This window comes from Heteronotia binoei, chromosome 1, assembly GCF_032191835.1.
Source record: "Heteronotia binoei isolate CCM8104 ecotype False Entrance Well chromosome 1, APGP_CSIRO_Hbin_v1, whole genome shotgun sequence".
Classification (NCBI taxonomy): Eukaryota; Metazoa; Chordata; class Lepidosauria; order Squamata; family Gekkonidae; genus Heteronotia; species Heteronotia binoei.
Genome location: NC_083223.1, coordinates 61,206,209 through 61,233,138, shown reverse-complemented (window position 1 = coordinate 61,233,138; position 26,930 = coordinate 61,206,209). Strand labels below are relative to the sequence as shown.

The following is a 26,930-nucleotide window of genomic DNA, read 5'->3' as shown; positions in this document are numbered from 1 at the left end:
CCTCACATCCAAGCAATAAGAGGACCCATAGCTGTATATAAAGCCCTAGAAGTGCAATGCACAGTAGGTTACAGTGATTTCGTCCGTTCCTCCGAGCCAGACGTTTTAATTGGGAAAAACCCCCCACTGCAGCCGCCGGAAAACAAAAACCCAAGATCTTTGCGACAGAACCCCCAGCCCTCAGTGCCAGCCTGCTTCCCAGAAAGCTTTGCGTCCGCATGCAGATACCTCTGGTGTTAGTGGCTGGTTCCCTCCTGCTTCCCCACGCCTCCTTTGCTCGGCTTTTTTAAAAACAGCCAGGCTCTACGATTGCCTCGCTGGGCTCGGTGGCGCGTTGCCTTTCCACAGCTGGCGCCCTCGTTGTGCCTGTCCCGCAGCCGGAGGTGCAGGTGGGTTGGGTGGATGGGGAGGGATGACTGAGAGTTAACCTTTTCGAAGCTCCTGGCAAGAGTTTCGGGGTTGGGGGAGTGGGAAAGAGCCGGGGCGCTTTCCTTGCAAGGATTGCTTCTTCCGTCGCGGTATGCCTAGAGGCACTCTGGGTAAGGAGGGGGCTTCGTGCCCAATAACCAGGCTGGGGGCTTAATTGAACGCCGTTGCGGAGTAGAAACTCTTGACTATTTTTATGCATAGTAAAGACCGGAATTTCCAACAAATGGGAATACAAAGCCGAGCCTTAGAGCTGCTCAAGGGGGCTCCTTGGTATTGGTCTGGATGGGCTATCAGCAACCTGGACAGAAGAGGAAGGGTTTCTTTCCTGCAGGGTTGCTTATGAATGGGGAGCAGGGAACTGGCGCGTAGCATAAGGTTGCGCCGCTACCGGGATAAAGCAAGCAGGTTTCTTCGACTTCTCCTGACCTTCCCTTATGCCGTAGGATCCTCTCTTGAGCTGTTAGGCTACATTCTAGCGAGAAGCTCCAGCCAAGTGAACTTCGTTTTTGAAACAGGAATCTCCTCTGAGCTTGGGCAGAGTGCCCTTTCTTGCATCAGCTGCATGTGCTTGTAGATATCTTCAGGCTTGCGTTGGGCAGCCCCCTCTTCTTCAGGCATAACGGGAAAAGGTACCATAATCCATAGATGATTTCCCTCTACAGAAACCAGTGGCTTTTTTCAGCATTTTGTATAAATAAACCCCTGTTAAGTATTGCCGAGGGCAAACACCCGGGAAAGTGGTTGGGGATGAAACTCATCTGTTTGATGAAGGGTTCTGGGTAACAGCGAAGTCTGTTTTATCAGTAAACTGCTCCGATGGCCTTGTCGCTTGTGTTATTTGCTTGGAGGAGCCTATGACTCACATACATTCCAGGGAAAGCAGTATCACTTGCTTCAGGGTTGTCTTACAGTTGTCTCTGACTAAATATCCACAAGCCCACCGCATCAGATCTCAACTGTTTGTTCCACAGCTCTTCTGCTCTCTTGCTGAAGTTCGGCCATCATTAGTTCTCGTCTCCTGTCTTTAGTCCACTGGCTGCCCTTTAGTTTATCCTTCTTCCAACAGATTTCCCATATAATATATCCCAGGTTTTATTTGGTAAGGAGGCAATGAGAGCATAACAAGCAATGTTAATGCAGTTACCATATGTATTGGTCTTAGGCTAAGCTCAGTACAGCCGGCTAATGGAAGGTCTGCATTTCTCCCCTAGGGAGCCCATAGGGTCTGCTAAAGTTGGTAGAGGAAAAGACAGAGCCTTTTCTGAGGTGGGGCTGCTCTTGTAGCATGGGGTTTGGTTCCGACAACTCTTTTCCACTAAGACTCTTTCCAACAAAAGAAAAGAGTAAGAGTCCAGTAGCACCTTAAAGACTAACAAAATTCGTGGCAGAGTATGAGCTTTTATGAACTCACAAAAATTGGTAAGCCAATAAATTTTGTTAGATTTTAAGGAGCTATTGGACTCTTACTCTTTCCTGCTACTACAGACAGACTAACCCAGCTACCCGTCTTGATCTCTTTCCAACAGAGAGTGGCTTTCTCCATCACATTGCTATGGAGTCATTTTCCACTGGAGGACATCTTCCTCCCTTGAAGGAAAACGTAACAGAAGAGAGTCATAGGATCAGGTGAAAGGAATCCTAGGATCCAGCCCTGCCTTCCCTGGATATATTCTGTACTGGCTTGTAGATTCTGAGTTCAAAAGGCAGGTAAGGCAGAGTCATTCAGTCCAAGGTGAGGGGTCCTGAAGTCAGGTGAAGCAGAGTCATTGCATCCAAAGTCAGATGACCAGAAGTCAGGTGAGGTAGAGTCTTTTGGCTGGTTTTATAGCCCCTTGCCTAAGGGTCATGCTTGCAACCAGTTGCTCAGAAACAATCCTGCAACTACTTATCTTTGTTATCAGCAAACAGCTGGTGTTGGGTCAGAAGGCATGCACTTTGCCGCTTTGTCTGCAGCTCTGTTCTCAGCCTTGATCTGCCATGCTCTAAGAGTGTAGGTGATGCTGGTAGGCTGGGAATGGCCAACTGAGGTTCACCTGCTGAATCGGGGCTGGAGGGTGTTGATGGCTCTGCACCAGCTGTTGGCTGTGAATCCTGACAAGCCTGCAGCTCATTTTCCTGCTGGTCAGCTTCTGCTAACACAAGGCTAGCTACACAGGGCTCCTGTGAGTCCCCTATTACTGAGCCCTGGCTGACTCATGACATATTCATATGGCACATTAGATGTTTCATTAGAGATGCCTCTAGATTTAATCCACTGCTTCTTCTTTTCTGTGATGGTTCCTCATCTTTATTTTTTCTTCAGCTGAGCTTTGGCTTTTCTGCTCTCCAGATAGCCATCAGAGCTGCAAGCATCGGGGTTCTAAAAACACAGGTTTCTCTAGAGCTTCCATTTCTTGCTCTGGGGGCAATGTCAGTTCCTTGAGTCTAGCAGATCTAGAACAGTGCAAAACTACAAGTCTACTGCTAGTATTTGGGTGTCTTATAATCCAGTGTCCCCTCCTGCCTGCTATAAGCTATCAGGGTTTCAGATCTGGTGCCTCACCGCTAAAAGGGGAGTGAGAATAGACCTGTGCCCTACAGGGGAGTAAGGGCTATTTAATGATGACACATTGCTGCTGCGAGCAGCTGGAAATCTTGGCATCCCTAGTTGTTTAGAACAATTTCCTCCTAACTCATACTCTCAAGCGTTGTTTGGTTGGAGCGTTGTTCCTGTTTCAACCAGCAACCAGGTTTGGGGAAACAGTTGTAAGAGATTTTACAGCACTGCTAAATTATTTGAGGCTGTGTGTGTTTCAGTCTATCATAGCCTTCTTTACATATCCAATACTTGTTGAGTGAGTAGTGGCTAGGGTGAAAATAAGGTTGTGGGAGCAAGCCGTTCACATTCAGGAGACAGTAAATGGAGTGTGTGCATGTACAATGTGTGCATGCGTAGCTTTTGTATGCACAAAGTAAGGTTCTCAGGCACAAATACAAAGCATACTTGCATACAGTTTGTGGTCAACTGAGCTTGCCTAAGTACCAGCATTACCACCCAGACACAAACAGACACTTCTCTTTCCTTCATGCATTCGCTCATTTGGCTCCCCCCCCCCCCCATGAAATGATTGTCTCCTGAAACAAAAAGTATTTTTATGAAGAATACTGTATCTACTTTCCTCCCACTGGGAACTCTGAACACACTACCTTTTGAAATCAGTGGGATTTCTAGCCAAGTGAGTTCCAGGTTGTCTGTGTCAGGTAAGGTATATTTAAACTTTGAGCAGACACATGCAAAGATCTACTCTAAAGGTTAACAGCTGGTTTGTGTAGTGTCGCTTTTCCAGTACTGCAATAGAATATGCGGGAATCTCATTGCTGAAAAGTTTTGGATTGGGGCACTAAACACAGGAGGCAGTTTGCTGTGGATAAAAGCAACAGTCAAAACTGTACAAAAGATTTCTACAGGTGCCTCCAGCTTCCTTCTCTTAGGGCAAAAGCAGACATAGCTCTGTTTCCCAAACTTATTTTATTCCCTGCCTTAAAGCCACTGTGCATGTGTGTTCAGTCACACACTGCACTCCACCCTGAGTTGTTTTCCACCCATATAATTTTGTTTTAGCCTTCCTTTTAAAGCCCATTGTGATTTCTTGCAAGTTCATCTTCTTAGTGCCATAGAAAGCAGCAGCCCCGCTAGTAAAGCAAACTCCACGCGTGTCAGCCGACATTTGTTGCTGTTGCCTTCCTGTTCATATTGCACTGCGAGGTTGAGACTGCTCTGTTCACAGAATTTCTTAGCTAACCCATCTTGCACAAGAGCTCATAATCTGTTCACCGTCCCCACCCCACCCTTTTTCGAGTTGGTGGTAGGAGACAGAACAGAGAGGGTCTGTGCCAAGTGGCTGGGATGTGTTTGTCCACATTCCTGGATCCGCAGTGGACACTTGAAATCGAATGTTTGAGGGGCTTTGTTTTGCTGCCCCTGAGCTAACAAGCAGGCATTCTCTCCAACAGTGCATCTGTCTTCCAAGAGTTTTCAGAGATTGGTTTCTCCTGGCTTATGAAGTGAAGTCCCTCTGCTACCACGTTGGAAACTGAGGGCCATTGTTTTTGAGCCAGTCTGTAATTTTTCCCAGATATTTTTGTGGAAAGGCTAAAGAAGCTAACAATTCAGCCCTAAGCAGAGTTACTCCCCTTTTAACCCCGTTTGAAGCCAGTGAACGAAGAAGAATATAACTGTGTTTGGGATTGCACTATAGCAATGTGATGCCTTTCCCACTTCAGAGGACATAATTAATTTGACTTGAAGGATTTGCTACTGGTGTACGCCTTCTGTTTTTCTTATTACAGAAAGGAATCCATGTCTATTCTGACCTTCTGTAATCCTGTCCAGGAGGAAGAACTTTAAAACAAATTTGCAATAAGCGGATGATCACGTTCCTGTGACAGTAGAGTTCAGGATTACACCTTAACTATCCAAAAGCTTAAAATTTGCTAGATGTTCTTAATTGATACTTGGTGGTGTCATAAACCAGTGAATTGAAAACCCACCTTTTTCCATGCTAGGTTGAAGTAGTATTATGCCTTAGGCATGTGCATTTAGATATTAACTAATCAAAGTCCAAGTTTTGATTTCCATAGTAAAAAGGTAAAGGTAGTCCCCTGTGCAAGCACCAGTCATTTCCGACTCTGGGGTGATGTTGCTTTTACAATGTTTTCAAGGCAGATTTTTTTTTAATGGGGTGGTTTGCCATTGCCTTCCCCAGTCATCTACACTTTCCCCCTAGCAAGCTGGGTACTCATTTTACTGACCTCGGAAGGATGGAAGGCTGAGTCAACCTTGAGCCAGCTACCTGAACCCAGCTTCTGCCAGAATTGAACTCAGGTCATGAGCAGAGCTTAGGACTGCAGCACTGCAGCTTTACCACTCTGCACCATGGGCCTCTTCTGATTTCCATAGTACAGTTACTATAATGAGTTCTTTTTGAAAAAGTAACAATAGTTGGTAATATTCAGAAATCTTCTTTTCATTATTGCAGTTCCTCAATTAGAATGCAAGATCAGAAGAGATAAAACAGAGTAACTCAGCATATATTGAACTGATGAACAAGTTTTCCAGTCAGCAAAGATACACACAGATCTTCCTACTAAATATGATTGTGCTGATAAAAGCTGTCGTGCAGCTCCATTTCTGGTTTGACTGTTCTCCAGTGCTGATGTGCCTGGAGGGAAACAGGGTGAGCGTTTTGCTGGCACATCCTTAAGATTTAGAGAGTGCTGAAGATTGGGGTGGGACTCTCCCAGCTGCTGCTGGGTGGGCCACCAGGCCAGTGTTTTGCTTACACCAGAGCCTGAGGAAGGGAAACATAGGGAAATGCTACACCTGCACCCCTCAAAGGTGGCTTCACTACTTTACGTGCACTTCAGTTAGTAATGTGCAGAGAAGCTATGTGTGAAGTTGCCTTTCTGCTGTAGGGGAAGTTAGAGGAACAGTTCTCACACTAATGTGCCAAAGTTGCTGCCTCTGTAAGCTGCACTTCATCTACCGCAGATGTTCTCTTTGGCCTGTTTTATTTTCACAGCAGTCCTGTGAGCTATGTTAGGCTAAGAGAGCATGATTAATCAAAGGTCAGCCTCCAAACTCTAAGGCAGAATGAGGGTGTGAACTCTTTTTTAACCACTTTCTCTGCTGCATTTCTTGTCCAGAGAGGACTCCTGTCCATGCAGCACATAATGTCTGCATGTAATATCAACACAATAGTGTTTTATTTAGTCTTCATGTAGGCTTTCTGTACCTTCTGCTGCTTGCTTTCTCTGGTTGCCAAGCACCTCTCTGGGCTCGCTCTGCAAGTGCCAATTTCAATTTCTTATAAATCAGGGACCTTTTCTTCCATTTGCCTGATGGAGAGAATCCCTCAGTGGAGGGGCACATTCTCTGAAAATGTCATCACTGTTGGAGTGAGAGAGAAGTTACCACCATAAATGCGCGCCCCTCTGTGACTAAGGAAACAAATCAGTTTGAATGACTTTTAATAACAAATTTAATGAAGCTGAGTGGAGGGTTTTGAAAAGGAAATGATTAGTTTAGTGTTTGCACATCCCTCTGTGTTTCTGGAGAGGGGACAGAGGGCAGCTAAAGAGTGCAAGCTTTACATGATAAAGGTTTCAAGGACAGTCTCGCTGTTTAAAGAAAAGAATCTTAGTAACTGCTGGAAGAGAGGCCTTGCTCTCCCAAAGTCCTAGGAAAGAGCTACTGTCTGTCACCATTCCCAGTAGAACAAAGTTTGAGTCCAGTGGCACCTTTAAGACCAATAAGGTTTTTATTTTGCTTTCATGCGCATGTGCACTTCTTCAGATACATTGAAACAGAAGTCACCATCCATTACATATAGTAGAGGGTGGTGGAAGGTGTTGCTAGGAAGGATTGATTAGAGTCAAAATAGATAAGTAACTGAGCCAAAAAATATAGCTAAGACTTGATGAAGGCAACTGGTAAGACCTGTGAATAGCAGCAAATTAGCATACGGCATACCGAGCCTTATGGGGGGGGGGGGGGCGGGATAGAAATATAAATAAATAAATAATGAGTTAGCAAACAGATGCAAGAACAAACAAAAAGATGAAAGCCTTAGCATGTGTAGTGATATAAGAAACCAATATCTCTGTTAAGCCCTGAGTGTTCCATTGTCTGCAGTATTGTAATAACTTATAACTCGGCAGTCTCCCATTCTAATCTGTTTTGCAAGAAAACAGCGACTTTGGGGTTCCCCATTGAATGTCTTGGGAGACTGAAGTGTTCTACAGGATTTTCAGTTTTGTGATTCTTGATTGTGTCCATTTATCCTTTGGTGTAGGGTTTGACCTGTTTAGTTTACAGTGCCAGAGTAGATGGACCAATAACTCAGTTCAGTGCAAAGCAGCTTCATAAAATCAGGTTTTTAAAAATTTGAATAAGCCTGATCTTTTTCAGAGGAAAATGGCAGGTTCTGTTCTTCAGCATTCCTCTGTTAGTTTCAAGGAACTGCATTTCTCTCATGAATTATTGCCTGCCCATAAAGATGGTGCTGCTCAAAGGGCCTTCGGTGTCCTGTAAATGTGCTGGAACCAAATTTTGATGTTGAAAGTTGTCTTTTTCTCTTTTGTTGACTGAAAGTGTACGGGGGAGAGTGTTGTGTGGCAAGGTTGAACTTTGCTTTGTGCTCCAGTTCCAAGCATTTGTCACTAGATCCACCCTGCCATGGTTGCTGGTGTTCCAGAAACATGTGTCTGTTATAAAGTTCATTTGGCTTTGTCCTCTGGTTTTCCAGGCCTGTTGCACAAATGCCTTCCTGAGCCTTGTGGCTGGTGAAGCCAGTCAGTGGGACCTAAGGTTCCCTCAGAATTACAACTCATCTCCAACTACAGACATCGGTTCCTCTGGGGTGGGGGGGGAAATGTTCACTTTGGAGGCGTTGTGAACCACTGAAATCCCTGTCCTTCTCAGGCTGCACCCCCAAATCTTCTGGAGTTTCCTTACTTGGATATGGCATTGCTCTCTCCCCATCCTCCATTGGTGATCTAAAGGGACCTTCTGCAACCCTGTTGGGAACAGACTGTTTATCATTTCTTGGGCTGTTCTTGACTGAGTGGAATGATGGAAAGGGCTGGTAGAAAAAACGGGTTGTGTCTAATTAGCCTTTTTTATGTTTGAGACCTGCTGTGTGAAAAGTCATATGGAATGGATGCTCTAATAAGGAGGGGAGTTGGCTGAGACCAAGCAGGGAAAAAACTGCCTAGATCCAACCCATGAATTAATTATCGACACCATTCTGAACTAATGTGTGGGCTTTAATCAAATACCCGGGATAGAATGCCAACAAGTAAATTGGTATGGGTTGCAGAGAGGCTCCTGTACAGAAATTTTCAGATTTCTCCATTTCATCTTGTCCTTTATGTTAGTGAAAGTTGTTATCCTGTCTGCAAGTTCAGTGCATCCCAGTAGGCTAGGTACGTGGCTGCCTAGGGTGCTACCTGGCCTCAGGGACAGCCAGCAGGCACCCCCTCCCCACACGCCCCTCCCCACTGCCCCTTTCCCCCCACCACACTCAGCCTTGCCTCCCTCCTCTCTGCCTACCTGTGGTTGGGCGGCGGTGGGGAAGGGGCAGTGTTGTGGTGGCAGGTGCACCTGGAGGTGCTCAGTGCCATGCTGTCCACTGCACTTGCCCTTGCTGCCATAGGCATGGGGTGGCGAGGGCCCGGGGGCCTAGGGTGCCAGAAACCCTGGCGCTGGCCCTGCCTGTCTGCTTTTGATTCTAATACTGTACAGTAGCTTCATCCTCTGTGGACAGAAGGAACATAATTCTGTGTTTAAATCAGGACTGCTGGTAGTTTCAGAAGCCCTGCACACAGTGTGTGTCACTGATTCCTTCAGTGGTGGGGACATAAAATACCAGTTCTGAGGGGAAAGATTGCTGTGAGCAAGCTTTGAAGAACTGAGCAATGACTCACAAAAGCTCACACCCTGCCACGAATTTTGTTAATTTTTTAGGTGATACTGGACTGTTGCTCTTCTCTCCTGCTACAGACAGACAAACATGGCTTGGCTACCCATCTTGATCTATGACCAGGCTTATTTGTTTGAAACATTACGCCCACCATATTGGATGACGCTGCTTGTGTAAAAGCAGCTGTCACATCTCTAGGAAATGGACACAGTAGTCCTTTTTAGGCACAATATGGGAAGCAGGACTGCCAAGCCCCCGGTCCGATCGGGGGTTTCCCTGCCCGGGAGGTTCCCAACCCACATTGGGCCAGTAGAGGGAACTTCCCCCGATGTCGCCTCCATGCAGTGACCACTCTAAGCATTTCTGGGAAAACTCTATGGTACAATACATACCATAGAGTTTTTCCTTCCCAAATGGCTACAGCATCTGGGAAAACCATAGAGTTTCCCCAGAAACGCCTAGAGAGGCCCCGAGCGGTGACGTGCGTGTGATGATATAACTTCCCGGTTACATCATTGTGTCGGGTGCACGCAAAATTCTCCAGCCGGGGAGCAGAGGGGACTTGGCAACCCTAGAAGCAGATGGCTATAAATATTTATCCAACTGTAGGTCTTCTAGGTATTGTACAGGTCATTGGCCTTCAGCCTTTCCAGCTATAGCACCCAGTGAACCGTAAGCAGGTGTCAAAAAGTAGCATGACAACACAGTCATGTGACAGGAAAGGTGGGAAGTTTGAATTTCCCAGTTTTCAAGCAAGACATCCTTCTGCTGCTGAGTGACCTTGGCTAGCTGTCCTGCTACTTGTCACAATATGGATGAAAAGAGAGGCTCCTGATATATGTGCACTAGGAGCATGCCCTTTTCCAAAACAGCAAAAAAAGACAGCTTGTAGGAACATGCAGACTGGCAAATGGGACTCCAGGAATCACCCCATTGCTGTAGGTGACCAGGGTTGGATCTAAAGGTTCAGTTCTGTCAACAGTGGAACTTCCTGGTGGTGTCTAGAATGTGTCTTACTGGGATTGGATGTGGTGTTTCTTTTTCTAGAAGGCAGAAGAGTCTTTGTTCCATTGCAAAAGGCTCCTTCCTCTTGAGGAAGAGAAACCTGGAATGCAACCTCAAAATAAAATCCATCAGATTATAAACTTCCCAGCAGTACACTGTGGAGCTTGATGTGCTCCATTTCTCTTGGGTAGTAATAACTGGCAAATATTTAAATGACCCATCTGAACATTTAATAAAATAGATTGCATTTAAAATAAATATTTGTACTTGCTGAAGTATCCTTTTTTGTCGGATTTAACATTTTCGTTATGTCCTGTCCATCTTTTCTTGAATCACTACTCTTACGTATTTTGTGTTCTTTTGCCAGGAGACCAAGAACTTGAAATTATGGCAGGAAAGCCAAAGCTGTACTACTTTGATGGACGAGGCAAGATGGAACCGATAAGATGGCTGTTGGCAGCGTCTGGTGTGGAGGTTTGTTTCCTTGTCTACCAACCCAGAAAAACGATGGGGAAGGGGGTTGTGTTTTTTATTTTTGTTCTTTTCAAGAAAAGAATGTCTCCCAAAGCTGTATGATCCAGCAAAGCTGAAAATTGGGAGTGGAAAAGTTTGTTTTCAGAGGAAAAGTTTCAGAAAAGAGAGCCAGCATAGTGTAGTGGGTTAGAATGTTGCACTGGGATCTGGGAGACCCAAGTTCAAATCCCCACTCTGCCATGGAAGTTTGTTGAGTGACCGTAGGTCAGTCAGCTACTCTTACAGGCTTGTTGTAAGGAAGAAATGATGAGGGGGGAAATGCTGTCAGCTACTTTAGGTGTCTTTGGGGAGAAATTCATTTATGTATAATGAATAAATGAATAATCATTCCTATTGCAATTTCTTTTGAAAACCTCCCAGGCAATGCACTAGTGCATTTTAATCTTGATGGGACCAGTCCTACTCCAGTGCTTTAACTTAGCATTTTCTTATGCAGGGAAAAAAGTATTGGCTTTGCTGTATAAAGTTGCCAACCTCCAGGTGGCATCTGGCGATCTCCTGAGATTACATCTGATCTTTAAGCAACACAGATCACTTGGAGAAAATAGCCACTTTGAAAGGTGGACTCTATGGCATTATGTGCCATTGAAACCCCGCCCACCTCAGACTCTACCCTCAACATCATTTTTGTTTTTGTAAACTGTGAGGGCTGTATCTGCAATTTGGAGGAGAAGGGCAAAATGAATGTAAAGAAAGACATTTTAAAATACTGAAAACACAAGTTGTATAGCACTACAGAACATTGTTCTAGAGAGCATGTTAGCTTTTCTGGGGTTTCCCACTAAAGGATGGTAGGAATGTTACTGTACCTAAGAAGCGCAGTGTGGGACAGTTCGATCTCTAAAGAAGGTATAAGAAATCCCACTTAAAAACTCAGACAAGAGATGTAGTTTTTAGTAGTAATATCACACACACTGGCTTATAGGTACTGATATGACACTTTCTACAATCATTTGAGAAAAGCACTCAGGATTCCTCAGCAAGTTAGTCAAAGCAGCACATTGTATTATCAGTGGGAATGGTCTCAGAAGCTTGTGTTGGTCCTGTAAAATTGTAACTTGATGTTTTAAAAAAGTTGGGAAGAGAGTTGACTCAGACCCTGAATTTTGTATGCCTTTTTGCCTCAAATCTGTCAGGACTGCTTCATGAAGTGATTTTCCTGAACAGCTTTGGTAATTTTCTGCCAAATAACATGTAATTAATCTTGATTTATGATGGTGTTTTCTGCCCTACATCAATCTTATGTGTTCAAAAGAGATTTCAGGTCCTGATTTGGTATGGTGTGCATGAGTCCTGTGTTCGTGCTGTCTTTCTCTGGGAATCCAACACATACACTTCCTGGAGAGATCTGTTTCTGAGATTATGCTGCTTTACTAATGTACCAGATGAGTGCCAGCTTGGTGTAATAGTTAAAAGCAATGGACTATAATCTGGAGAACTGGGTTTGATTTCCCACTCCTCCACATGAAGCCAGCTGGGTGACCTTGGGTCAGTCACAGCTCTTTCAGAGTTCTCGCCACCAAAAACATAAGTCTAGTTCTCCACCTAGTGGTGTGTAACCCTAAAAGAGCTAGAACTTCAGGCTGCTGGACAATCTTAGGATCTCCTAGCTATTCTACACACATACAATAATAATAATTATTATTATTAATGTGCCAGACATTACCTCTGACTGATATTTTGTCATGGGAGAGCCTACGTGATGTAGTGGTTGGAGTATTGGACTAGAATCTGGATGAGTGAGGTTCAGATTGCTACTCTGCTGTGGGAGCTTGTGGGTGACATCCAGGCACACACTCTCAACCTATCTAGTTCACAGGGTTGTTGGGAGAGTAAATCGGAGAGAAATGTAAACCACTTTGGGTCCCCATTGGGGAGAAAGATGGGTATAAATAAAGAAAATATGTTTAAAAGAAGCAAAATAAACTGACATATGAAGTGGGAGATTCTGACATCGCTTCCATGTACTGTCTTGATCACCAGGAATTTCTGTATGCTTCAGACTAGGGGTGTGCAAAAAACCCCCCGAAAAAAATCAGATTCGGAAATATACAGGGCTAAAAAATCTGGAATACCGTATATTTTCGAACACCGGTACTCGGAATAGCCATATATATGGTAGATGCGTGGCTGTTTCTGAATATACGGCCCCATTATACCCTATGGCCATTGAAATCAATGGCAAAATAGGGTATATTGGAAGCCGCCTGGAGGGGAGGGGGTTTGAGGGAGAGCCCCCAAATTTGCAGGGGACCTGCAAGGGACTCTCCCCTATGAACCCTCCAAGTCCCAAAAAGATTGGGCCAGGGGGTCCCATTCCAGGGGCACCCAAAGAGGGTGTCCCTATCCCACCATTATACCCTATGTGCCATTGAAATCAATGGCAACATAGGGCATAATTAGAGGCTACTGGGAGGCAAGAGGTTTGAGGGAGAGCCCCCAAAACTGCAGGGAACCCGCAGGGGACTCCCCCCTACAAAACCCCCAAGTCCCAAAAAGATTGGGCCAGGGGGTCCCTGTCTTTGGGCTCCTCAAAAGGCCCATTGCCACCAATGCTGGGGAAAGCCCAATTAGCCACTTCCTCCACTATAATTGCTGTGGGGAAAGTGGCTCTGGCCAGAGGGGGGTTTGAGGGAGGGGCCCCAAAACTGCAGGGCAGCTTCAGGGGACTCCCCCACATGCAACCCCCTGGCCCCAAAAGACTGCACCCATCTGTGGGCACCCCAAAAGGAACACTGTTCCCAATGGTGAGAAAAAACCAATTAGAGCCACTTCCCGCACTGTAATTATCGTGGGAAAAGTGGCTCTGGGGAGCAGGGGTTTTGAGGAGAGCCCCCCAAACTGCTGTGCAGCTTAAGGGCACTGTCCTACACAAAACCCACAAGGCCAAAACCCACTAGGCCAATTCCTGGGGCACCCAAAGCCAAACCTAACTTCACACCAGATAATCTCTATAGGACCCAACTGCACTACATCCCTCTATCTACTCTATGAACCCTGCTGGCCTGGAACCAATATAAACCCAGTTGCCAATGTCACTGCCACACAAAACACAATCTGCTCAAGGTCTGCAGAGCAGATCTGGCTGCAGCAAACTGTCAGTCCTATGAGGTGCTCAGGGGAGACACATTGCGTCTCGGGGTGGCAGGAGGGGCTGGCTGCCGGGGGGAAGTGGGCACAGATGGAGGTACCTCTTGTGTCTCCATTTCTTCCCCCTCCACCTCATGGAGCCTCCCTTCCTGGCCATCCCCTGAAGGACTGCTGGTGGCCGAAGGAACCAAAGAAGGGGGCTGGTCCTCCTCAACCAGCTTCTCCTCCAGCTCCTGCACGACGCTCTGCACCCTCCTTGGGGTGATAGTTTTTGACAGAAAACTGTCCCCAAAGCTCATCTCCAAGGAGGGCTGCTCTTGCTGCCCCTCCTCCGGCTGCTGAGGCCGAGCGACATCAGCTGGAGGAGAGACTGCCCGAGCAGCAGACCCCTGCTCAGTGCCAGCACCTAATGGGCGCCCCAACAGCAGCCTCGATGAAGGGCCCAAGGTGGGACTTCTTCATCACACTCCGGCCAGAGGTCGGAGTGCTGGAAGGTGGCTGTGGAGTGGCCCTACGCACAGGTGGGGGCGGAAACTGGGTCCTCCCCCTCCCCTCCACTCCTCTAGTCTTCTCCTTGGCCTTGCCCTTGCCCCCAGGGCCCCTCTTCTGCTGACTGTCACTCATGTCACCCTTGGCCAGTCTCACACAACCTAAAATGAGAGTGGGGTTTTTTACAAACCTAACTCACTGCACTGTACCCTGAACTAATAGGTGCCCTCACTTCTTTTTAGAAACCCTCCCACCAAAACTTGTTTGTTTTTTTGGTCCCTAACCTGTCCTTCTTTGGGTTGGGTGGTAGTGATCTGGTAAAGTTTAGGAGACTAGGTGATCCTGCCTCTACCTGGCTACAGTTTTTAAAAGGCTACCTTGAGATGAAGGCAATCCTTGTTATATCCTCCTAGTTAAACTTCTCCTAACTAGATCCTGGGACAAACCGGATTTCCTTGCAAACTAGAAATCAGGTGTCCCCTATAACTTGAGAGAAGCTGTGGTTTACCCTATGAAAATCTAAGGATGCACCAGCTTTCAGTGGCTGAAAGCAAGATGCACTGCAACCCTAGTCTCTTTAAAAGGGAGCCTGATGTAGCCTAGTAGTCACGCCGCCTTTTATGAGAAACCTAAAAAATTTTTAAATCACCCCTATCTGGCCTAGTTGAATTTTGAAAGAAGATAAATCTCTAAACTTGATTAATTTGTTTTTAAATTTCAAAAAACACAATCCCTAAAAACACCCTCATTAGTGGGGCAGCCTATTTAGTGGCCCTAGCCAAACCGAAAGCACCCTCAGACTCCATAAATAACTCCATAAAAACATGAAAATGACTCAGCCCACACACCAACCAGAGGTAATTTAAAAAAACCAAAACGTGACAGAAAGAAACTTAACTTTTAACCCCCTCCCCCCAAAACCAAAACCAGGAAAAGGGACAACAGGACATGATGCAAAACCAACAGCAACAGATCCAAACAGATCACTGAGAAAAGGGCAACAAACTCAACTGTTAAAAAAGTGACCTTTTCAACAATGAAAATTAGGCCAAACAGCCTCCTCCCCAAGAACCAGAAGAGAAAAGGAACAACAGCAGCACAACACAGCAGCAACAAATCAAACACAGAATCCTTTTAAAACAGTAAAAAACTTGACTTTTAACAATACAGGAACTTTACCAACCCCTCCCCCCCAAAAAACCTTCACCCTAACCCCAAGAAATCCAGGCCACCCAAATCAGGAAAAGTAAAAGGACACTGCACTTTTAAAAGTCCTTTCACTAAAGTAAGATATGGGCAAATTGGCAAGCCCCCACCCCAGGCCCCCACCCCCAGCAGAACCCCCTAACCCTAACCCCAAATAAGCTACCCAGTACTCACCCACCCAAATCTGGATAAGTAAAGGGACTCTGAGTCTTAAAAAGTCCTTTTACTAACTAAAATAAAAACAAGAACTGCAAGACTGTCTTACTGTAGATGTCTTCTCTTCTCCAGGCAGGTCAGGCAAGGTTGAGAGAGAGCAGCAGCAGCTGAGGCCAAGGGCCAGCGCAGCACAATCTCTCTCTCACACCAACACAGCAGCAATGGAATGGAGTCCAGCCAGGCAGACTCCTTAAAAAGGTTCTCTGGCCCTGCAGAGAGCAGTTTCAAAAAATACCACTGCTCTGTGATTGGCCAGAGAACACTGTTTACTTAGATACCCAAGTAAACAAAAGAACAACAATGTTGCTGTTGGCTGGGGGATTAACCCAGCCATCAGCTACACAACAGCCCTGCAAAGCATGCATTTGCAATGCATTTTGCAAATGCATGCTTTGGATTGGCTGCTGGGACTCCTCTCCTCCTCCCCCTCCCTCCCTGATCCCAGGGAGGCAGGAAAAGGCCTCCAAAGGCGGGAAAGGAGGCAAGCAGCTCCCCTGAGGCTTCAAAAGCTCCTTTCCCGCCTTTTCCATGGAGTTCTGTATACTTCCGAATAGCGATGGCTTCCAATTGGATTTGGAAGTATACAGCGCCGTATACTTCCAAATCAGGGGTGATTCGGGGGTTTATTCGGTTTGGCCGAACCGAATGCACACCCCTACTTCAGATTGCAGTCTGAACATCAGAAATGGCTCTTTACTGCACAAACCCACTGACTCTTTGCCTTGAAGCATTTATTTATCAGAATTTTTCAAGGTACTTATTTTTCAGAGTTCTGGATCAGGATTTTTAAAAAATCATGATCCAGAAATCTTACCACAAACCAATAGTCACAGGTTTAGGAGAGAGGGGGTATATGAGTTTTAATGCAAGTCAATGTATTTTTTTTTCTTTTCCTCTCCTAGCCTTCTGCAATGGCTATGTATAATTCAGTTTAAAAATCATTCCGCAGCAACATGTGGAGACAGAGGATCAGAAAGTCTCCTAGGAAGTGGAGACAGCATTTCACTAGCTATGGAGATCTGACTATATTGGAAATGCATAAACCCCTGATAAGAAACTGTACAGTGTAATACTTTCTGCTTACATTTGCGGTTGGAAAAAGATAAACTTGAGGAACTCGTCCTTGGATCCCGCTCAACTATGATAATAGGTTCTGAAACAATTCCTTATATGTTTCTCTCTATCGTAGTTTGAAGAGGAATTTCTGGATACACGAGAACAATATGAGAAGCTTCTACAAGGTAAATCTCACTGATAAAAGTGCTGATGTTTGACCAGATTTTGCCCCCTCTAGTTGTGGGGGAAGTAGAAAAAGCAGGGTAGCTAAGCTACAAAATAGCAGTTGAGGGTTTGTTGATCTTTGCTTTTGAAGCAGAGCTGTGATGTACTCCTTTGCAGCTTTGGGGCATCCTTACAAACACAGCATGTGGTGGTCCGTCACCACTGGAGCAAGTGGCATCCATGACAGTGTGTTCATCAACATACATCTGGGTTGCATTTGACAGATGCCTACATCTCTGTGACAAAATGATTCGCAATGTAGTAAGCACTGCTGCAGTAAAGGGCTTGTTCTGTAAAGAGATCTCTTAAAATAGTTTTCTTAGCATCTAGTTCAGAGACCTTGGGTGGCACCACACGTGAAATAAATGTAACATTCATCAGTATGGCTTATGACTATAGCTGGGCAAATCCAGTTCAAATTCCCATTCTGATGTGAAGCTTTTGTAATCCAATTCTTAGCTATCCATTACTGAATGAGTTGAAATCTCCTATGTTGCTGTGCTGCTGACAGCAGAAAGCTAGATGCTGGGTTATTGTTTTTTTGTTCAGATTTTACAGTACATAATTTGCATCATGCAAAAAAAAAAATCACAATATAAATGTTGCTTATTAATGCAAAAAATACTTTGTCAACTATTGACTTCAAGGGCTTCTTTCCCCCAGATAGAAGTGTTTTAAAATCACCTTCAGTGGTGTTATCTTCTCTCATTGTCTTCCTCCAGCAGGTGGAGACCTTTCTCAGTTTTGTTTGGCCAGTTCCTCATTGACTTTTCTTCTCTGCCAGGTGTCTGTGTCTCCATATGTTTTGTTTTTTAATTGTTTTATATGTATTTTCAAGCTTGTTTTTAATGTTCTGATGCCTTCAGGACCCCAAATTGAGTGGAAAGGCAGCTTGAAAATGTTTTGAATAGAAGTGGGTCATGTGCGGATGCAAGTGCATTCTGTAAGGCTGAATGGCTCTCTTTTGCAACACATTTGTTAGCTGACTGCATTGGTCCTGAATCCCTTCCCTTTTTGAACTAGGGGCAACTCATGCAGCCATCATGCTTGCAGTGGCCACTTCTAGTCACTAGTTATTTGCAGCCGCTGCCAAGTGCAGCGCAAGGTTAAGGGTTTGTGTCTTGCGCTGCATTTGATCCTCATGAAGGATCACACCAATACACCAGAGCTGTCATTCTGCAAGTGAACAGCTGGTGACCTGTGGAGACAGTTTGCTCACCAGTTTCAAGATAAACATGTGAATCAGCCCCTGGGTCCTTTATGATAAACACAATACTCGAGCCAGGAAGACTTGTTCCTTCCCCTTACCTGAATTCTCTGCCATTTTTCATTTCTGCATCAGTTTACACCTTTGCCAGTTCAGAAGGAAAGGCAACAGCCTCTTTTTTTGCTTCTGAGTTGCTTTCGAAATGGGACGCAACGAGAGGATTGTGTTCCTGTTGCTCAGCCTGTTGCTATCCTAGAAGGAATTTCTGGCTTAAGCCCAAGTTCCTTTTTTTGGTGTCTTAGAGGCTTGAGATGTGTTTTAATATAACTAATTAGGTTTGACCACTTGGGAAATGAGCAGTTGTTTGATTTGTGTGCTTTCTAAATGTCCTTGATAGTCAGACCCAGCAGTGTTCAGATCTGAGAGGCCATCTTGCTGTGTCTGTTGGTCTTGGATTTATGTTAGGGTAGTGAATATCCCCATGCTGAGTTATTAGTGATTTGGTTTTTGGCATTCTTTCCTTTTCAAATAACCCCAACTTGAATGCTGCCAGCAAGTGGTCCACCATCATTTGGGCAAACCAATGGCTCCATGGCTGCATTACCATCGCCTTTGTTCATCCTCACTTGCTATTAAAACCATGACAGTAATTTCAAGTTTATCTTGAAACCTCCCCCAACATACCATTCCAGCAACTGAGGACTTGGTTGATGCTGCTAAGCCCCAAGGATGTCTCTTCCCCAAGCCACTTGGCCACTTGAGCCAATTATGGTCTCTCTTGGCAATAGCTCTTCATCCTGAGATGCTTCAGGGTGTTGGCCAGCCAGCCCCAACTTAACTACCAATCCACACCAAACTCTTCCACTCTAGCTAGAACATAAGGGAAGTCATGTTGGATCAGGTCCATGGTCTGTCTATGTCACACACTGGCCAAAACCCAAGTGCCATCAGAAGATCCACCAGCAGGATACCATCAGAACTCCAGAAGCCCTCCCACTTTTGCCCTACAAGCACCAAAAATACAGAGCATCACTGCCCCAGAAAGAGTGTTCCATTCTGTACCTTGTGGCTAATAGCCACTTACGAATTTCTGCTCCATATGTTTATCTTGAAACTATCAATGCGTATAGTTGCCACCACTTCCTGCAGCAGTGACTTCCTCGTGTCAATTACTCTTTGGGTGAAGAAGTTAGGCCCTGTTATGTTCTGTTTCTTGTTTTAAGGAACTCATGAGAAGAGGTTGAGCTGGCTGGTGATCACTGGAGTGAGCTATAGGCTGCTTGCTGATCATCTGCACATTGCAGAGAAGTACATCTTGGTTTATTGCATCAGGTCCCCTCAAGAGGGAGCTACTGGCTGTCCACTGAGTGTAGCTCTGTGATGCCTGTGTTTGTCACATTGATTCTATTACCTGTTCATTCAGATTATTTTTAAATGAATGTAGTGGTCCTAATTGTGTGGAGTTCTAGGAGTAAGTAAAAGAAGCATTGACACCCAACACAGTATTACTGATTGCATGAAATACTAGGCAGGCGTCCTAAATATAGACTGGTGTTAAGCAGAGTTGCCAGGTCTCCTACTGTGGTGGGAGACCTCCTGCCAACAACATGCTTTACTCACTGATGCTTGGAGTGTTGGCAGAAATAAACAGAAATCACTGTTGGGCTGATGGCAAGATATCTCTTCCAGGGAAACTCCAGAAGTAATGTCCCACCTCTCCTGGAATAACTGGAAACTCTGTGGTTTTACCATAAAGTGTCTTGCGATTTCTAAGTAGTCATGACATCGCTTCTGGGGTTTCCCTGGAACAGATGTCATGCAGTTACCAATGGCACCCCCATGCCACCTCCCCAAATCTAAGCCAGCCCTGACAGCCGTACTGTTAAGATACATTTAGTATCTCAGGTTATCTGATAGTGCTGGAAATTGGCTGGACCCTAGAGGTACAGACCAAGATCGGGGGTAATGTCATGCCAAATATAAGGAATTCAATGCTGACCCTAATTCCCTATCCTGAGTAGTTAGAATAATTTAGCCTTCAAGAATAAGGTTGAGGGGAATTGCTTCTTGCATATAACATGAGATTCAAAATGATATTAAAACATGGTGAGACTGACCTTCTTTTAAAAAAAGAAATCATTATATTTAAGGACCCAAAATGTCCTTCAGCGACATTAGTGTTTGACAAGCTTTCAGTTTTGGAAGCAAAAAACTCTCATGATAGACCACATGATATGCTTGTTTTTGTTTCCTGATGCTCTCTTCTCAAATCTGGATTGCATGTGATAACATTCCAACTTGAGAAGCCAGAGCGGGTCTAATTTTTTCTTTCTTTCTTTGTTGGAGATGTGTATACAAATAATACCTTTCCCTTTATTCCCCCCCGACACTGGGCTGCTAAACAAGCTGCAAGCACTGTTGTTTCAGGGGGCTCAAGGCTCTGATGGCCCTCTGAAGAGAATAGTTTGTTATGCTTTTATATAGCATCAGCCATTTATAATGTGTTTGAAGGGTACATGGGTTTTCTGCATGCTTGTGTTCTTCATGACTTTGTACTGTTACAAATCACAATAAAAACTTGTTTATTAAAAAAAATGCTTCTTCCATTTGGCATGTTACATAAAAGATGTGGTTTGTACTGTGTGGAAATCCAAGGGCCCATCTTATCTGTTACTTGTGAAGTGTTCCTGAGTGAGTGACTTGAGGGGAACGCAGAGTTCTCTTCTTGAGCATTTCTAGTCAGAATGTTTGACTTCTGTTTTTCTCCTCTAATAAGATGGAGACCTCCTGTTTCAGCAAGTGCCCATGGTGGAAATCGATGGGATGAAGATGGTGCAGTCCCGAGCCATCCTCCACTACATTGCAGCCAAGCACAACCTCTATGGAAAGGACCTGAAGGAGCGAGCCTTGTACTGTAACAGATTACGTTTAGCTAGCTTTAAAGTTAGGGACCTGTTTCTTGCAACTGTGAGGTTGCTTTCTAGATAGGAACTTTTTCTCTTGGTCCACATAAAATGGGCCATACAGTGCTGGGCACTGCTTGCTTCTGGGAACATGGATGGTGGGCAGGCTTGCCGGGGGTGGGGAGATGAATGGGGACAGGTGGATGGTGGTGGCAGTGGCCACTGCAGAAGCCCCAAGTCCTGATAACTGTTCCATCTTGGTATATGCAGGATCAAGCTTTCTAGTTAGAAAAGTGTAATTCGAATGATTCTCCAACTGCTGTCTTCTTCCAGATGGTCATTTGATATCTTTCAAAGTAAAACTGTCAGTGTTGGCCTTTGAAAATCAACTTTTATTTCTCTTAAACTTTTATGGAGAACCCACTTTAGGTTTAGTGGTCGTAACCTTGTTCTAAAAGGGACACAAGGTTTCCAGCTCTGCCAGTGGACAGGAAAGGACAACTTGTAGCCTATGCTGATGCCCATGGAGACTAGTTACATACAGCAGCTGACCTCTGGGAAACTGTAGTTATCCTGGATTATAACCGCTGCTGTGCAAAGCAGATAAAAGATAAAGGCTGGTATGAAGTCTGCTAGTCTACTAAAATTTGCCTTTTGATAAATAAAAAACATTCTGAAATGATCTGCATATCAGACACATTCTGAATTGGCATCTCTTTTCCCCTTCTCCACTCTCTAAAACATTTTTTACAATAGTACAAAGGAAGGCAGCCAGTGCCTACAAACTCTAGCTCTACAATGTAAAATGGCTTCCCTGGCTATGTCAGTCCTTAGCAGAAGAGCCCTATGTATTTTAAAAGCTGGCTAATTGCTTCATCAACAAGACAGAGATTGTTAATGATGACCTGTGTACTTGTTTCTTTAGAATTGACATGTATGTGGAAGGAACAACTGATCTGATGGGTCTAATTTTGATGTACCCTTTTCTGTCGCCTGAGGATAAGAAAAAGCAACTTGTCACCATCATAGAGAAAGCAACTAAAAGATATTTCCCCGTGTATGAAAAGGTATGTGTCAGTAACCTGTTAGTTAAAGACTTGGGTTATGAGTTACTTTACAATTTAAGATTACATTTTAACTCAATGAGTATTTAAAATATTAACATGCAAAGAAGATATATGAAGGTTCAGGCACTAATGTGTGAAAGTTGTATATATGGGGAAATAGGATTAGCCAGGGTTCCCTGCTGTGTGCACATGTTTGAAGATTAATGAAATGAACCCTGTACAATTTTGTACTGAGTTCAAATTCTATTTAGCATTGGTCTACAACCCTGAAGACATGCATTGAAATCTTCACTCTTCCACAAAGCAGACAAATGAGCTTTGGGCCGCTTTCCCTATCTCTCTCAGCTTAACCTATCTCACAGGGTTGTTGTGAAGACAAAATAGGGGGGACCACATGAACTGGCACAAGCCATTCTACCACATTGTTCCCATTTCATTGTGCTATGTCTCTGAACTGGGCCTAGTCTAAATAAGTTTTTTTTCTGAATTCCTACCCCACCCCCCGGCCCTGAGCATTCATTCCTGTTTTAGAATAATTATTGGTAATTATCCAATTTCTTCCGTGTTTGCTTCTGTGCAAACCAAGCAGATGCCTTTGTTCTTTAAACAAAAAAAACCCCAAACCCAAAACTATACTAGGCATAGATGTTGGATGAAAAAGCAGGGGTTTTGGGGGTTTTTTAGATATCAAGGTCTTGAAATATCAGAAGATCATGACTTTTCTTGAAATTATACAAACATTGGCATATTACAGGTGCTGAAAGATCATGGGCAGGATTATCTTGTTGGCAACCAGTTCAGCTGGGCAGACATACACCTCCTTGAAGCTATTCTAATGGTAGAGGAAAAGGCCTGTGATGTCCTCTCAGAGTTTCCCCAGTTACAGGTATGGAGAAAAAACACAAAACGGTGGAACCAGCTATGCTGCTGCTTCCTTTGGGGCCTATTTCCCAGAGTTCCAGGTAAATGGCTTTCTGAGGAAAAGTACTCTAGAAAATTGTAGTTGATGTCTAATCAACTGATTTTCCAGTCTAACAACTTTCAGATAAACTTAGAAATAATTTGCTTGATCGATGGCAACCATTTATTCCATACTGGAATTTAACTAGACCTATCAAAAATGTTTGAGATTATTATTATCAGTCTCATTAATTTGTTGATATGCTTTGTAATCTTTTAAACCTACACTTCAGTAATTCCTTTTAAAAGCATGTAGTTTCATTTGGTGAGTTGATAAAAGGAGCGCAAAAGGTCCACAGTAAAGTGATAGAACTTTGGGTTCTTGGTTTTTTTCATATGCATATGTGACTGTAGCACATGAAGAAATCCAGTGTTGACAACCACTGGGTATTCCATAGCTGCCATCTCCTCTCCCCACCCTCTCCCCCCCCCCCCAAAAAAAAAGCTTTTCTACCTCTTCCTTTGGTATGAAGCACCTTTCAGCCAGCGGAGATAAAAATACTCCCTCTCTGAGACTAATTACACTGTGCACTTCCCTGGGGGACATCCTCGGGTCTGGTCATTAAACATGGTTTGGAATTTCCACACTTGGAACTTGACTCCTGGATGTACAGGGCCCAATTTGGATCATGACTGTGAGGCTCAAGCCTGTCCCTCATTCCTGACCTAGGCTGCTAGTTTTGTTGGGGAAAGTCAGCATTTAGCCATCAGTACTCATAAGTTTCCCCAGTGGGGCAAATAGAGATTTATGGTCCTAAATCCTGATCCAAATCAGGCTCCTGTGTGCCCAGGAATCATTCCATCTGGTAGCATGGAACTCCTAGAGCTGACATGTTGATGGAGCTTGAGGATGTGCCTGGGAATTGGGGATTACACTCTCAGGCAGTGAGCTGGGCAGTTCATCAACCAATGGATGGGCCTGACCAAAACATGATGCTGGTGAGAGCGTCCTTTTTCATATACCCAACTCCTTGTTTGAACTGAACTCTTGGGTCACCATGCATACATGTGTGCAGTATTAGTATGCCAGTGATCTGTGGCCTGGGAGACAGTAGGGTTGGCTGACATGCTAACAGTACACAAATAGTGGGATTGCACTTCTAAAAGGGCATATGCAAAGTTGTATGGCTAAGGGGGTTTTTTATGTGCCAGCATCAAGTTTAAATCAGGCCAGTGATGGTGTGTTCCACGCACACAACTTGTAGGCTAGCATGTTTCCCCAATCCAATCAAACCACACGGGCTGCAGAGTCCTCCAAACGCAGAACCAAGGGAATAGCTTACCAGTAAACTAGAACAAAAACATATGCACAGAGAGAGATCTCTCTGTTCCAAAGTGTTTATCAGTACTTCTCAAAGAATCAGTTCCATTACAATAGATTATATAAACTTTTTGTTAACATGCCCAATATGGTACAATTAATCTTTAATTACACAACTTTGTCCTGCTCCCTTTGGGCTCCCCCCTCCCCAGTAACTTGAGCTGGTGCAAAAAAGTACCTTCTTAGTGATTCTCCAAAACTGTTTTCTGGGACTGGACAAAAATTTTTTTTGTTAACATTAGAAGTGCCCAAGGACAGATATAGGCTCATTACTATGGAAACATGGAGTTCATTCTGGGATGGATCAGGCCTTTCCTAGAATGATGATGTTTGCTTTTCTTTTTATTGTCATCTTGACCCATCCAGAACTTCCTCGGAAGCCTTCATTTTGTCTGTTCAGTACTTCCCTCCAAGGTAGTGGTTCTGATGTGTTGGAAACTTTCATCCCCTGGCTTTCCTTTTAGTTAGAGGCTTCTTAATATAAAATGCGAGTCTTAATATTAATCCAAAATGCAAGTCTATATATTAATATGCAACAAGCCTTAATCAATATATCTCCATATTCAAGTATGATTCTTTGTGCAAAGCATGGCTATATATGGCTCTTAATTGGTTTCTAAGGCAATAGTGCAAACTTCAGGTTCATAGAGGCTGACTCATCAATGGGGGGGTGTTTTTTGACATCTTTGGAGTGCTTGATGACTGTAGCCTCTATCAGCATAGGGTATGGTCAGATGCTAGTCATATGTATGTTTTCTAAAAAACAACAGCCCAAAGCATAGACACTGTGGGTCTCTTTGTCTGCACAAAGCCACTGGTAGATTCAAGCAAGAGAAAAGCAAAAAAAGGCAAACTTTGTGTTAAGAGCATGCTATTTTGTTTCTGATCTAAACAGTGTGTGTGTGCATGCTTGTTTCTTTCTTCTCATCCCCTCATTTAGGTCTTTAAAGCTAAGATAAGTAACATTCCTACCATTAAGAAGTTTCTGGAGCCGGGAAGCCAGAGGAAGCCTGTGCCTGACGACAGATACGTGGAGACAGTGAGAAGAGTTCTCCAGGCCTATCATGATGTGAAAGCCACTTAAGGGCTAGAAGTTCCAGGCTATGACTACCAGTGTTGAATCATGATGGTTATGCAAGGACCTCTTGTTTCTTCAATCACGTGTTCTTACACTAGAGATGAGTGATTGGTATTTGACACTTAGCTGATCAGTGAGCTCCAAAGTAGGCCTAACACATAGATAGTGGTGGCGGCCTGTAGCAAAAGGAGGGCAGCATATATAGCATGTATTGGATTATTCAGTTCTTTTGATCTAGACCCTTAGGCTTAATCCTCTTTAAAGACAGCTTTTGTGTATTCTACTGCATCAGGCAAAGAACTTTTCTTTGGATAGGTGGATAAAATATACTGTATTAGTAGAGAAGCTCAGATAACTCTTTTCTGCCCAGCAGTGAGTTCTGCCAACAGGAGTGATTGGCTTTAAAACAGACCAGCCTTTGTTTTCAAGACTGTCTTTCCTTCCTCGCTAATTCAGATTGTGACAGATTTGTAGAACATGTAGAAAGGATGTGTTGACTGCAAGTGAGTTCCTGGAAATGGATATTGCCCCAATATCACAGCTGCTGCTTAAAATCTCTACATCTGTTATAAAGCTTAACCTGATTTGTGAGATTGCAGTCCTTTTTCATGTACTGTACTGGAATACTGTCTCATTGTAATAAACAACTTGCATAATATGAAATATTTGTTTGCCTTATCGTGATATATGAGCTTGCATTCTTTTCAAATTTGCAATTAAGCATGTTCATGGGTATTTCAATAACTGATCATTGTTGCACTTATGGTTGAGAGAGATACTGGAACTAAACAGGGCAGGTTGTATGTTGCTTTCTTTGGCCTAAAATCAGCATTTGTTACTAGGGTTGCCAAGTCCAATTTAAGAAATATCTGGGGACTTTGGGAGTGGAGCCAGGAGACATTAGGGATGGAGCCAAGATCAAGGCTGTGACAAGCATCATTGAACTCCAAAGGGAGTTCTGGCCATCACATTTAAAGGGATGGCACACCTTTTCAATGCCTTCCTTCCATAGGAAATAATGAAGGATAGGGCACCTTCTTTGGGGACTCATAGAATTGGACCCCCTGGTCCAATCTTTTTGAAACTTGGGGGTATTTTGGGGAGAGGCACTAGATGCTATACTGAAAATTTGGTGCTTCTACCCCAAAAAACAGCCCCCCCCCCCAGATACCCACGGATCAATTCCCCATGATTTTCTATGGGAATAAATCTCTATAGGGAATAACAGAGTTCCCAGCAGACATTTTCCTCCCCTCCCCCCACTTTCTGATGACCCTGAAGCGGGGGAGGGCCTCCAAACCGGGGGATCCCCTGCCCCCACCTGGGGATTGGCAACCCTATTTGTTACAGTCCTTCGGGATTGACTCTGGGAGAAGCTAGGCAGGATATATATACCAGTTAGATTTTTTTTTAGTCATCTTTAATACGTTAAAATCCATTATGATGTAAATGGCTGTTTATCTGCTTCCATAGAGGTCAGGAGGCACATAAGACAAGGTTGTGTCCCTGGTCCTGGTACGTTGTATAATCTTTACATGAACGATTTAGTTCTACTGCAGACAACTCGGCTCTGGTATCAGTAACCAAAGTGGGATCGTGTCGATCTATTGAGATCTTCATTCATTAGTGTGCTGATGAATACCTGGTAATTAATTTCAAAAAAATCCAAGGTTTTAGTTTTT

General features: G+C 44.2%; 1 protein-coding gene across 1 annotated transcript; it reads left to right on the top strand.

The window, feature by feature from the left end:
* The first annotated feature begins 260 nt into the window (after positions 1–260).
* On the top strand, positions 261–25,911 carry LOC132568935 (glutathione S-transferase 3-like). Its single transcript, XM_060235120.1, has 7 exons — positions 261–389; positions 10,264–10,370; positions 16,621–16,672; positions 20,696–20,828; positions 21,748–21,889; positions 22,644–22,775; positions 25,111–25,911. The coding sequence occupies exons 2-7, from the start codon at positions 10,284–10,286 to the stop codon at positions 25,252–25,254; spliced, it is 690 nt and encodes a 229-aa protein (XP_060091103.1). The 5' UTR covers positions 261–389; positions 10,264–10,283; the 3' UTR covers positions 25,255–25,911.
* Positions 25,912–26,930: the final 1,019 nt, after the last annotated feature.